We start from the raw sequence: 13,680 nt of genomic DNA on the forward strand, positions 1-13,680 counted from the left end.
TTATTAACTTAGATTTATGTGTTTGTTTTTGAGGATTTAAAGATTTTTTTTCTGAGCTTGTTAAGAGAGCTGTATTTTTGGTGATTGCTCTCTGAACACTTTCATATTATTTCAACATGTATTTCATATCAAACCTGGTTTTTTTTCCAAATACCTTCTGCATTAGTGTTTCATTGTGCTTCTCAGCCACATACAGGGAAGAAAAATCAGCCTGTGATGAATTCAAAAGAGAGATTTTTCTTTTCCCCCAGAGAGCGAATTCAGGTACACACTCTCCCCCTTAGTAAAGCAGATTCAAAGATGCTGGAGAAATTGATTGTTTGGCCAGAAAATTAAGTCGTAAAGAAAGATACTGACCGTGAAGTAATTTTAAATCATAAATCTTCGCCCAATTCAGCAAATTTTGGTTATAAAATAGAGCAAAGGAAAGGTGAACTTTCCTGGTGTGAGCACAAGGTGGCAACGCAGGCTTAGATAAAAGGGAATAGCTTGAATCAAAAAAAAAACCCTTGCTGAGGTTTTTTTTTTTTTTTGCCAGAATCTTCTAATGAACCTAAATAGGCATCGAGGGCCCATTGTCTTAAATATTTTAGCGATGGTAACGTCTTCGTTCTGCTGACGAAAGCCCCCCTTAGGTCCGAGCTGACGGAGGATGCCTGCGTGGGCTGCCGGCAGCCCGGCCCGGGCAGCGGCAGGGAGCCATGCGGGTCTGCCCCAGCGCCAAGGTAACGCCGCCGCGGGCCCAGAGCGGCGCCCCTCAATCCCCGTCCTCCCAGGCAGGCGCGTGCTGAAGCGCTCGGCTGGCGCGAGTGGGCCGGAGCCCCTTCCAGGCCAGGCCGCTGTGGTTGGGCCCGAGGCGGTGTTTGTGGGGGGCCGCGGGCCGGCAGCGGGGCCGCTCTGGGCCCGAGGCGGTGTTTGCGGGGGGCCGCGGGCCGGCAGCGGGGCCGCTCTGGGCCCGAGGCGGTGTTTGCGGGGGGCCGCGGGCCGGCAGCGGGGCCGCTCTGGGCCCGAGGCGGTGTTTGCGGGGGGCCGCGGGCCGGCAGCGGGGCCGCTCTGGGCCCGAGGCGGTGTTTGTGGGGGGCCGCGGGCCGGCAGCGGGGTCGCTCTGGGCCCGAGGCGGTGTTTGCGGGGGGCCGCAGGCCGGCAGCAGGCAGGCGGGTTCGCCTGCGCCGCGGCGGTGTTTCTGTGCGGCCGAGAGCCGGGGGCAGGGAGGAGGGGAGGCGGCGCGGGCCGCTGCTCGGGAGCAGCCCGCCTTCCTCGTGCGTGCGGAAACGCAGGTGTTTCTCTGCCCGCTGCGGCCGCGGCCCGCCGCGAACCCGCGGCCCGCCGCGGGCGAGGGGCGGGGACATGCAAATCTAGGCGAGGCCCCGCCTCTGCGAGCTCTTCCCGGCCGCCCCCGCGGACGCGCCCAGACAATGGGCGGGTATCGCGAGGCTGCGGCGCAACGGCTCGGCGGGGGCAGGCGCGGCGCGTCGGGCCTCTCGCGAGAGCACGGTGAGCTGGCGGGCGGGGCCGGGGCGGGGCTCGGCCCTGCGTCTCGCGAGACGTGGGGCGGCGGCCGCCTCCTCTGCCCATCCACATCCCCACACGGAGGGCGGGGCGGGGCGCCGTCGCCTGCGAGCGGAGCGGAGCGGGCGGGCGGGCAGCGGGGCGGGCGTGTTCTCGCGAGCTCTGGGTGAGCCGTGCGGCGCGGTCGCGCGTGAGGCTCGCGCAGCCGCCTCCCTCCCTCCCTCCCCCCCCGCCCCCCGCCGTGTGGAGCCGTTGGTGCGACAGCGAACGGGAGGCGCGGCGGCCCCTTCCCTCCAGCCGCGGGCCCGGAGGTAGGAGCGGCGCTGGGGTCCGCCCCCGTTCCGCCGCCATGTTAGGAAGCGGCCTCGGCGGCCGCCGCTCCGCGGAATCGGGGGGGGTGGGGGTGGCCGGGAGGGGCCGTTAGGAACGGCCGCGGGGCCCTGCCCTGCCCGCGGCCGCGCTCCGCGCCGGGGGGGGGGCGGGGGGCGGGGGCCGGCAGCGGCGGGCCTGGCGCGCGGCAGCAGCGCGCATGCGGGCCCGGCCGGCGCTGCCGCGGTCGGCCCGCGAGGCCCGGCGGCGCGGGCCGCGAGCGCCCCCGCCCGCCGCCTGGCGGTGCTGCGGCGCGCTGCGCGAGGCCGCGCGGCCCGGCCGGCCGCGAACAAAGCCCCGGGGCGCCGCGCCCGGCCGCGGCTCCCCCCGCCGCCCGCCCCGCCCCGCCGCGGCGGCCTTCTGCCGCCTCCCCGGCCGCGGCGGCCCCGCGTCGCCATGTGGTCGGCGCGCGCTGGCTGGCGGCTGCCTGCTGAGCATAACGGAATGCTTTTGCTGTCGGCTCCTTGGTTTTTTTAGGCGTGTGAAATGTGTCTTCAGCGGTGCCCCCAGCTAAATACACGCCTACCGTACGCGTTGAAAGCGTACGTGGCTGCCCGGCCGTCATTTCTGGCTCCCGTTTAGGCCTCGTGTAAAGTCAGCAGCTTTCTTCCCCGATGTGAGCGTTTGCCAGCCTCACAAACGTCCATTCAGAAGCTAAGCAGCACGTTAATACGTGGGCCCTGTTAACATCTCTGAAGGCTGTTACTTTTGAAAACTCCCGTTTGTGATAATTATCCGTCATTAAGTATTAATGAATTAAGCATTAGGAGTGCTGATAGTGGAAGCATCAATTTGACTCCTCTTTCTACTCAGTTTCACTTTCATATAATTTGGGCTGTGGATACAAGTCATGCTGCAGGGATTTTTTTTTTCTCCTGTGGTGAGATAATAACATTCTCCATTTTTTATGTACATACTTTGTATCCAGAGTCAAAGTAATGCTATATAAGTTCATCTGTGCTTAAAGTGAAATTTAGAAGAGCTCTCTGGTTACTTTAAAGATTGCTTTGTTTAAATAAATGAAACATTTATGACACAGAAAGCTGAAAATCCTACTTTAGTATCTTAAATGTATGTCTCTTCTTATCCACAGAGCATACTTCTGGGGGAAAATGATCTTAATAGTTTTAAAACAGTTAGCTAGTCTCCCTTTTTTGCCCTTTTATTCTTAAAACTCTTGAGTTTTTTTTTTTTGAACTGTAGATGAAATAGGTGGTACTGAGTTCCTAAAGCAAGATAGATAGCGGGAAACTCCTGTTCAAAACTTGACAGTCATACTTAAAACAGAATGTGTGTGTTCTGTGCTTGAGAAGACAAAAAGGAAATGTCTTCTGATGTTTGTTTATAAAGATTCTGTTGAAACGTGGTAAAACGTTGAAAAATGTAATATATTAAAACATATATTAATTTATTAAGAAATATTAAAACTTATATTAGAATTTTTAATGTGTTACCCAGAAATTAATGAACTTCTATCTTCAGTTTTCTTTAAAAACACACAAAAATTTCATTGCTTAATTACATGGAATAATTAAAATAAATTCACTCTAGGGTATTAGCTGTTAAGCCTGATGCGTACGCTTGTTCAGCGATAACCTAATATCCATACTTCTGTAGAGTGCACTAGAATAGTTAAGGCAGTGAAATCTGAACAACAAATTGAAGAACTTTGGTTGCTTACTCATGATTCTGGTTAAATTCAGAATGTCATGAGGCTTTTCTGTGTGTTTGTTTTTGAGAAGTTATCTGAAGTTAACTGTTTATTGAAAACTTCCCGATTTCTGGTGTTTTGAAAGTACCCAGGTGCTATATGCATCCCAGCATGAAGGACGAGAGGAATAACTAACAGAAATTGAGTTAAGAAATTCCTAAATGGATCCTTAGAATGTGAATACGCACATTCCTAAAGATAAAAACTAAATAAATGAAGAGGAGGGAAAAATCAGTCTGTGAGGCACCAAACTAAATTAAAGATGCAAGGTATCCTGATCCATGTAACTAAAATACCTTTGCCACCTAGCTTGTTGAGGATTGCACTTAAATAAAAAGGCTCATTAACTTGGCGGAGGAGAAGTAAATGTTGTCTGCTCCCCTTCTCTGTGATACATGTACATCTGTACTGAGAATTCTGTTGTTGAATGCTAAGATATTTGTGATACAGCATTTGACAGCGTTCTGGGTAGTTCAGCAAATCTGGGAAGAAGTTGTTGTAAGCAAACCTGGAAAGAAATGACTTTCATACAGTTCATTTGTGAGTTTATTCTATAAGTGTATTTATGTAGCCTTTGTGCTGCTTGCGTTCTCCCTTAACCCTCTGTAAGTCAACCAATAAATCTTGAAAATAAGTGCAAATGCCTTACAGTATTTCTGAACTAACCTAGTTTGCAAGTGTTTAAATGCAGCATTGTGTAGTCATAACTTAAACAAGGCAGCTTTTACTTTGGGTACAAAAACAGTCAAACAGTCCATTGATTCTTCTCTGCAGCTAGAACACATGTTGACGGACTCATGAGCAAGATTTCAGTCAGGAAAGAACACTATTTTATCCCAGCTCTAGAAATGCCCAGAGGCAGACTTGTGTATGCTGATTAGTCAGAAGGCTTTTAATCGCTTAGCAGATCACAATACAGAAGTTAAAAAATGAGGTGAAATTGGTTCTGTATTACACTAGTGCATTCTCTGATTTAGTCTATTTTTGGATCACTTTGTGTATGAATATTCATTTTAAAGAAATGTTCTATGCTTTTGTAAAAGTTTCAGTTCCTGTAAGACTATTCATCCCCAGATGTGAATCGTGAATGAATAGTGATTGTCTCCTCATTTTGGCAAGTGCGTGAACATGTGGTCGTTATTGCAAGAGCTTCCAGTCTAAGATCCTAAACCATTCTGCGATGTCTTTGTTGCTGGCAGACACTTTCTATTGAAAAAAGGCTTAACGGCTTCCTGGAACTTTGCATAGGTACAGGAATCTGTATGTTTGCATCTTATTGTAGGTTTGGAGCACTGAAGTTAGCTATAAAGAGCGGATTTACATACAGTAGGGAGGAGTTCACGAAAGTCACAGATGTAATTAAGAATAGAGACCATTAGAGTCAATGCATATGACTCTATGTGTGTGTGTACATACACATGGCAAGAGATATATATATATATACACACACACACACAAATATATATATTTCTGATCACTTACATTCTCGCTTTCTGAAAATACACATTTTTGTCCCTCTACTCTTTCTGTACTGTTCCTAGGATCCTTGTTTTTTAAACTATTGTTTCTGTAAAGGAATAAATTTTTTTTTTTACATGCAACTTTGTCACAAAAAGAGGGGATGTTTGAATGTATTAAAATATATAACGTGTAGAAATAGGAAGTCAGCATCTTATTTTTATAGTACTCTTTTAGACATTCAAATATTGAACATCGTGTAAATTTTTGTAATAATTGCTAAACTAATTATCTTTTCATTTGTAAATAAGTCTTTGCTTCAAAACAGCTAAATATTACATGTTACAATCTTCAGTTACTGTAATTTCAAATCTTAAACTATGATGAGCTCCTTTGATCAAGCAAGTCACTGAGGTGAACCTAAATATAATTGTCAGAAATCAAAACTCTTAGTTTTGCAAGGCCTATAACCGATTGTCTGATGTATGCATTTACATGCATTGACAGTGGCAGGTTCTGGTTACGTTTTTCAAGTTGTGACTGTTGAAGCTCATAGACTGAACAAGATGAGTTGTTTTCTTATGTGTAAAACAGCAGTATTAAATATGGTGCTCTGAAGAAATACTAGTCTCTGAAATAGGTGATGGTCGTGTTTTCTGTGTGCAAGGTTGCTTGATGATTTGATCTTGCTCCTTTGCCTTCAGGAAAAACAGCAGCCTTTCAGTATTGTGCAAGTTACAGCAATCCCACAGGCTTGAAATGCAGTACACTTGTACATTCAGCAGCTAGGTAACATCTGCTCCTAATTTTCTTGCAAGTTCTTGTCTTTTTAGTACCATTATTTTTCAGAGCCGTACAGGGAGTTATCTAAGATATTTGTCATATGAACTCCTAGTAGCTAGGTGAATTGTTGCAAAATGAATTGGCGCACTGAGAATAACTCACAAGGGTAGGAGAAGAAAAATCTGTAGATTGTTACCCAGAAAAGCAAGGATTGTGGATGTGAGGCAGTTCTGAGGCGTTTATTTCAAAGGTGTATAGTCTTCAAGAATTTTATGCCCTTACAACTAAGGGAGTATTTTTCAGCTTGTAGATTACTACGTTTCAAGTCACTGTTTGAATTAACTCGATTAAATTTAATGTGTTTTGAGTAATTTATTTTTTGAGGTGAAAGTGAAACTGACTAGAAAGTGAGAACTTAGTTCTTTTTCACGCTTGAGACTTTTAAGTAGCGGAAGAGAAGAATATAAAAGATGCCTTGTTATAAAACAAGGTATTAGAGATCTAATACGCACACACAGGTAAAGAAACTAAGGGTGGTGGCAGGAATAGGAAACAAAAATATTTTCAGCCTACTGACGCTCCATAAAGGGTGGTAATGTAAGATTGTTACAGCCGACCTGATCAATATATCCCAAGAATTTTCTGAACTAAACTATTTTCGGAAACGAAACTAATATTTACAAAGAGCATCCTCTAAGGGTGAATGGCATGATGTGGTGGTTGACACATTTCTAAACATATTCAAGAGTTATATCTGTTTTATTAAAAACAATTTATTATCAGTTTTATGTAAAAAGAAAATCCTTCTATAGTGTTTGAAATGTAGCATTATTTTTTGCCTTTGTTTGGCAGCTCTATATTCTGTAGGATTCGAATTTCTTATTATGTTGCCTGCCTTTACAGAAAACTCTTGTGCAACTTTTAGAAATAAAGTGTTTTTTCATTGTTCACGTTTGTCTGTAAATCTAGTAACATTTTAACTTTCAACTTATTTCAAAATAGCTTTTTATTATATATTTTCAAATCTTAATATGGCCAAATTTCTGACCACAGATCTTAGAAATGTATATCTGAAAGCCTGTCTGTTCCCAGTGTAGCTGAAATTGTATGAAGGAAGTTTAGCATGACACTTTCAACTGAGCTAAATCATATCTGGATCTTTACACTGCTTTATTCAGTCGTAGTCATCTTGTTGCTGTGACTCAGTGGATGGCACATTTGCTTAAAAGCCAGCAGACTTTGGTCCATGGGAACCTGTCTCTATCAGATACTGACATCAAGTTGCAATGTTTCGTAAGAAATGTGATCTTAGAATTACATGTTAAACTTGACCATGTGGAAGTTAAAAATTCTTTGGTATGATTTTAGAGCTTTTCCCTCCGCTCCCATGCACACCTTGTTTTGTTGTCATCTTGATCTGATGTTAAAGAATGGGGAGATTCAGGGGAAGAATATGGTAGCAATCGCAAGATGGCAGCGATATGACAGACGGTGAATTTCTGAAGATAACCGTCCAGAAGCTTAACTTCACTAAGTACGCTACCTAATTAGGTACCTAATTAGGTTTAGGGCAACTTACTGGTTAGTACACCAACTGCTAAGATAACATTTTGTCATCATCATTTAAATGCATTACTGTCCCCCTTCATGCTTTTTCATAAGATTGTCCCTATTTGTTCCTTTGTCTTGTTTCCTGCCCCTTCTTCCTCCCTCTCCTCCCCCCCCCCCCAATCTCTCTCTTGTTTTTGTTTTTTCCTGACTGACTTCTTTCTTCTACCAGGGTTTGCAGCAGCATGGTAACGTTATGTAAAAACTCCTTTGGTAACTGGAGTTAAACCATAGTATGTAATCAGTTTCTCTGCAGCAGGGTTCTCTGTGAGACTGGGATGTGTTGGTTTTTGTTCTGTGATAATCTCTCCAAAGCGGTGGACGCTGAACTGCCAATTGAAGGACTGACAAGAGGATTAGTGAGCGTCTGCTCTGAGAGAAATGGTATTTTTGAAGTGTAGAGAACTTTCCTGATTTACTGAAAACTTGAATAGTGCAGGTCCTAGCAGCACACACCACACACACCTTTCCTGTCCACGTGGTTGTCTGCTGCACCACTGGCAGGGTCTGGTTTGTAAAGCCTTCTGGTATATCTGAGTTTATAAAGGGCTTGGTAAACCCAGTTTCAAATCATTCTGTAATAGTGTGTGAATGAACTAGAAGGAAATTTATACATAAAAATAGAATAAGGTTAACTTGTATAACTGTTCATAGAGTACTGTGAAGACTGCTGAATGTATGCTGAAGATATCAAAAAGATAAAAACATAGTGCCCAGGTGAATGTGAATATTTCTCTCATGTTTGAACTGGAATAAGTCTTCATTTTACAGTGTAGTTCTTAAATGCTTTCTATTTAAAAGCTCTTTAGTATATTCCGTTTGTCTTCGACATCTTGTTTAGTAATTGCCTCCTCCGCTCTCCCTATATTCTCGTCTCACTAACTGTTCTCTGAAGCTTTCTGCAGCACTTTTCTATCAACTTTTCTGCCTTGGATACTTTTAAACTTATTTTTGTTCCCATGTTTCTCAATCTCTTCTTCCTAACTGAATCCTGCACAATTAAATTTGCTTTACGTGACTCCAAAACATGTATTTTAAAAGCGTAGATGAAATATGAGTTTAGAATGTACTGATAACAGGATACATAGAAAATTGCACAAGGCAATTACCTTTCAAAGATGGCCTTCTAGGTGGGTTTTGTGTACTTCATGCATCTCTTATAGAATCCATATTTTTTCTTACTGTGAACGTCATGTTGTAACACCTTGCTATCCTTACAAGCAGTATATAGGATCTTTCACCCTAGAGAATACCTAAGTGCTTTACAAATTGCAAAAAGTAGAAAAAAACCCTCTGCTTTATGCACCCTGGAAACAGGGCTTTGGATTTGGTAGGCACTTGGGAGATAAATGCACTCATAACCCTGGCCTTTTTTCCTCTGTTTCCAGTACAAGAGAAAATGTTCTTGCCCCAGCTTGTCTCTTCGAGGAGAGATCCTTGCTTCCGTTTTGTCCCTTTTCCATTCTTCCCCAAGTGTACCTGTTCTCTTAGAAGTTGATTTTGTTTTGAGCTATGCAATTTGTGCCTGTTATTTTTTCAAGCCGTTGCGTGTTCTGTGTGTGTCCGAGTGGCGGTGCTGGAGAAGCAAAACAGTTCTGCAGAGATTTGAGAGGGCTTTACTGCCTCTGGGACCCCAGAACAGCCTATTCCTGGTGGAATGTTTCTGTGTGTACTGAATTGCTTTACATTTTGTGTATCCCAAGGCTGAAGGAGTATGGAGGAGGAGTATTACAGCTTATTTCCCGTCTGCCCCAAAAAAATGAACTTTTCTTAAAATATGTCCATTCTACCGTGACAAAAAATACTGTGGGCACTGATGTATTGTTTAGTTAAAACTTCAAGTAAATGCAGTTGGGCCGAGTATTTAAATACTGGGTTGGGATTTAAATGTGGGACGCAGGCCTGATACCCATCTCTTGTGAGTATTGTTTTTACAGTCTTTAACTACCACATGCGGTCATGGTGTCAAAGTCAAGTCTGAAACAAGCAAATAGTGTGCTGGTAAGAGACGTGAATACTGCTGCCTTGGAGAACTGGCTGGGGGGGCACAGTGCCATCTACTGACTTACTAGTACCTCTTTCTGCAGCGGTAGGGTTTTCCTTGTTTTCCCATCCGAGTACTGACTAAGCCTGACTTTGTTTAGCTTGAGGTCTGAAAGTACAGGCTGTTGTCATGGCTGCCAAATAATGGAATAAAGATTCACTTCATATGTGGTATTATCCATATAATTGCAATTTGAGCAAGAGGTCTTATTTACTTCCTGCAAATTTAAAACTTATTTTTCTTGTTCACATCTGTCTTCACATCAGTAATTTGATTTTGCTGCATAAAGATTGAATGTTATGTTTGGTCTTATTTACCAGATCTTACAGCAGACACTTGTTGCCCAAACTTCAGTTACTTTTAACTTCCTTTCGTCCTATCCTGTGGTGGTATAGGTTTCATTTTCAGATATGTATTATATGCCAAAGTCATCTTGGATTCTGTGGACTTATGTTTTTTGTGGTCTTCTCCTAGAATGTAGTATAGTAATGTAGGGTATATACCAAAATCATTAACCAGAGATCGAGGCTTATATACTAGTAAACTTTCGGACATCCCAAACTTCTGAAACTCACTTGTCTTCGGTATGAAAGTAGCTTTTTGTAGAAGAGGAGTAGTATGCATAGGAAACCCTACTGTATTTTTATCTGAAGTAATATATGTAGGTTCTGGGTACATCTTGAATCTGTTAAGTTATGTAATAAAAGCCTTGTAAGATTGAGTTCTTTAATGTTTTTAGATCAACATGATGCATAAGTTTAAAACGGCATCTGTGTAAAGGGATTTATGACTAAAACTGCTTGTTTTTCTACAGAATTGTCTGGTGTTTCTCAGCTTGAAGAAGATCTGCAGTCATTATTGATCCTCTTTCTTGGCGTTACCATTTTCGAAGTGAAGTTTGCCTAGCTTTCTAGTGTGAGCTTTCTTTTCAGCCATCTTTAAAAAAATTTTGATCCGTAAAGTAGACAAGCTAATAGTTCTACAATGTCCAAGTCATTCCAGCAGTCATCTCTAAGTAGGGATTCACAAGGTCATGGGCGTGACCTCTCTGCAGGAATAGGCCTTCTTGCTGCTGCTACCCAGTCTTTAAATATGCCAGCATCTCTTGGAAGGATGAACCAGGGTACTGCACGCCTTGCTAGCTTAATGAATCTTGGAATGAGTTCTTCATTGAACCAACAAGGATCTCATAGTGCACTGTCTTCTGGTAGTACCTCTTCCCATAATTTGCAGTCTATATTTAACATTGGAAGTAGAGGTCCGCTCCCTTTGTCTTCTCAGCACCGTGGAGATGCAGACCAGGCCACTAATATTTTGGCCAGCTTTGGTCTGTCTGCTAGAGACTTAGATGAACTGAGTCGCTATCCAGAGGACAAGATTACTCCTGAAAACTTGCCTCAGATCCTTCTACAACTTAAAAGGAGGAGAGCTGAAGAAGGTTATGGTAGAGATGGCAGATCATCCACACGGGAACCACCGTACAGAGTACCTAGGGATGATTGGGAAGAAAAAAGGCATTTTAGAAGAGATAGTTTTGATGATCGTGGTCCTAGTCTCAACCCAGTGGTTGACTATGACCATGGAAGTCGTTCTCAAGAATCTGGTTATTATGACAGAATGGATTATGAAGATGACAGATTAAGAGATGGAGAAAGGTGTAGGGATGAATCTTTTTATGGCGAGACTTCGCATAACTATCATAAATTTGACAGTGAGTATGACAGAATGGGTCGTGGTCCTGGTCCTGAGAGATCTCTCTTTGAGAAAAAGAGAGGTGCTCCTCCAAATAGCAATATTGAAGACTTCCATGGATTCTTACCGAAGGGTTATCCCCATCTGTGCTCTATATGTGATATGCCAGTTCATTCTAATAAGGTGAGTTATGCACCAGATACTTCTATTTTCCTTTACGTTGTAGTATCTGTTCTGTTTTTACCTTTTTCTTTAATTATTTCTATAGCCTGGTTGCTTTTAAAATGATCTGAAAGTTTGTTTGAGAGTGAAAAAGGCACTTGGTTTATTTACAAGGTAATTGTTAACAAACGTTTTAAACCAGGGCTTTACATTAATGTATTTTTTTTGCCCAGATTGCTTAACTTCAGGTCAAACAGCTATCATCTACTGGGATATCTTATTTATATTTTACATCTACATGTTCTCTTAACCACAAACATCTGGCATTTAACTAGTTTTTTGGTGGGTTTTTTATTTTTTGTTGGTTTGGGGGTTTTGTTTTGGGAATATTTTTTGGTTTGTTTGGCTTTTTTGCAGTGTATCTACTGTGCTATTCAGGAAGCTAGTTTCAGCTCTCCTCCACATCTGTCTTGATTGCTGATTTATATGTAGTTGAGATGCGTTCTTGCACAGTTCTGCTTTTTCCCTGTCCAGAGGGAAAGAGTTAATGTAGAGCCCTGGAACTTATTTGCAAAAGTTAAATTCACATTTTAGATTAGCTCATTCTTGCCTTTTTAATTTCACTTTAACACTCTATCTCATACTATGGCTGAAATTTGTCGTCATTTTTCTCCTTTTTCACAACTTTCTTAGACACTTCAGACTCACTTTTTATTGTCACATGTTGCATCTATCCCTATAGAATCTCCGAAAAATCAGTCTGCTGCTGCAGTATCCTGCTCTGTGTTCCTAGTAGCGTTCTTTACTTGACTCGCAAGTAGAGTGGATCTTCTGGTATTTTCAGTTATGCTGAGACTTCCCTCTTAGTTTGTTCGTAATTAGTTCAATTCTCTGAAAAGGTAGCAGTTTACTGAAAATGGCGTGTTTACTCAGACGTTACTTGCAGAGCCTTCTCACTTTGAGCTTTTTCAATTTTACTCATCTTGCTGATTTTTTAGTATACTAGGCAATTTACCTTTAAAATTGGCTAATAACAGTGCCCCCCTCATCACAGTTAATAACTTACTAGCTTGGAGGCCTTCAAATGAAAAATGTGATACATGCTGTTACTATAAAATTGACACAATTTAGAATTATTGTTACTAACCATTCCTTTACAGTTACCTCTCAAAGTACTGGTTCTAGATCTCTGATCTTTTTGAAACATATGAAAACAGTGTTCAGTCCTTAAAAGGAGACTATCAAAACAGGTTTAGAACATATATACTATATTATACCAACTGATCTGACAGTTTATAAACTTGTGTTGCTTTAACTACTTTTATATAAAAATTAATCACAGTAATTCGGGTTTCTTGTCTCCCATATATTTGAAGTTTATTTTCATAAAAGGTTTAAGTATTAACAAATTAGATGCCACGCTCAATTCTGTAGAAGGACTTCATTTGGTGGTTAGCTTGAAAACATTAACTTCTGAGGCCCTCGAAGATGGCAACCAGTAATCCTGTAAGTAGGGTTCTTTTTAGCACTTTATTTAAAAACCTTGTTGTTCTTAGTTTGCTTTGGTATGAAGATGTGTTTGAAGGATATCAAACCTGAAATATCTTTCCTAATATGAGAAATGTCAAATTCTTTTAACAGCATACCTCTTCTGTAACACGTAAAACCATCTTTTTTAGAAACGTGCTTTGACTTAAACTGCTAGTACACCATACGATATTTGAGATTAGATCTTGTTTCTTATGACCCGAGTTTGGGCTTTGCTTCTAATTTTAGAGATCGTGTCACAGCAAGAATTTTTCTCTTCCTCTCCTTTTTTCCTCCGCTTTGCACACCTAACAGTTACAGAATTTCCTATTCTGTATCCCGCAAAACTGAATCAAGTAGAACTTCTAAAGTAATCTGATTAGAATCAAAATTTATGGAAAGCAGAAAGGGAATGCTTTTTTCGCTGGGACGATATAAACTTATAACTACAGTATCAAAATCTCCTTTTCCCCGTTCCCAAATAAAAACATCAGAGAAGACAGGAAAAAAGAGTGTATGAATAAAGTGTTTAAGGCCAAGCAAGGGGACGAACACTTTTAACGTGACTTAACCTGGCAGACAGCTCCTATTTTTCTTTTTAGTATTCTTAATTGCTTCTTTGAATTGATGTGTAATAATTTTGACCCAGTTAGTTTTCTGTCTAATTGTGAAGTATATTCTACCCAAATTTTCTTAGGCATTCTGTCAGTCTTGATCCCTTCCTTAATCAAGGAATGGGATGTTTAGGGATTGTTCTCCCTGCCAAAGAAAAAGGCTGATGCAACATGAGCAGATGAATTTGGAGGTTAAACGCTTG

At 42.4% G+C, this 13,680-nt stretch overlaps 1 protein-coding gene across 7 annotated transcripts in view; it reads left to right on the top strand.

The window, feature by feature from the left end:
* Positions 1-571: 571 nt before the first annotated feature.
* Positions 572-13,680, top strand: part of MATR3 (matrin 3) — a 28,947-nt gene continuing 15,838 nt past the window's right edge. For 2 of the 7 annotated variants that reach the window (XM_068959967.1, XM_068959970.1), the window contains exons 1-2: positions 1,542-1,820; positions 10,297-11,357. In XM_068959967.1, the coding sequence (XP_068816068.1) occupies positions 10,467-11,357 (891 nt within the window). In that variant the 5' untranslated portion in view covers positions 1,542-1,820; positions 10,297-10,466. Of the gene's footprint in view, positions 726-1,541; positions 1,821-10,296; positions 12,843-13,680 lie in introns of those variants that run through there. The other 5 variants (XM_068959969.1, XM_068959968.1, XM_068959971.1 and 2 more) reach the window with 5 other exon arrangements.

The sequence above is a fragment of the Struthio camelus genome, chromosome 13 (assembly GCF_040807025.1).
Source record: "Struthio camelus isolate bStrCam1 chromosome 13, bStrCam1.hap1, whole genome shotgun sequence".
Classification (NCBI taxonomy): domain Eukaryota; kingdom Metazoa; phylum Chordata; class Aves; order Struthioniformes; family Struthionidae; genus Struthio; species Struthio camelus.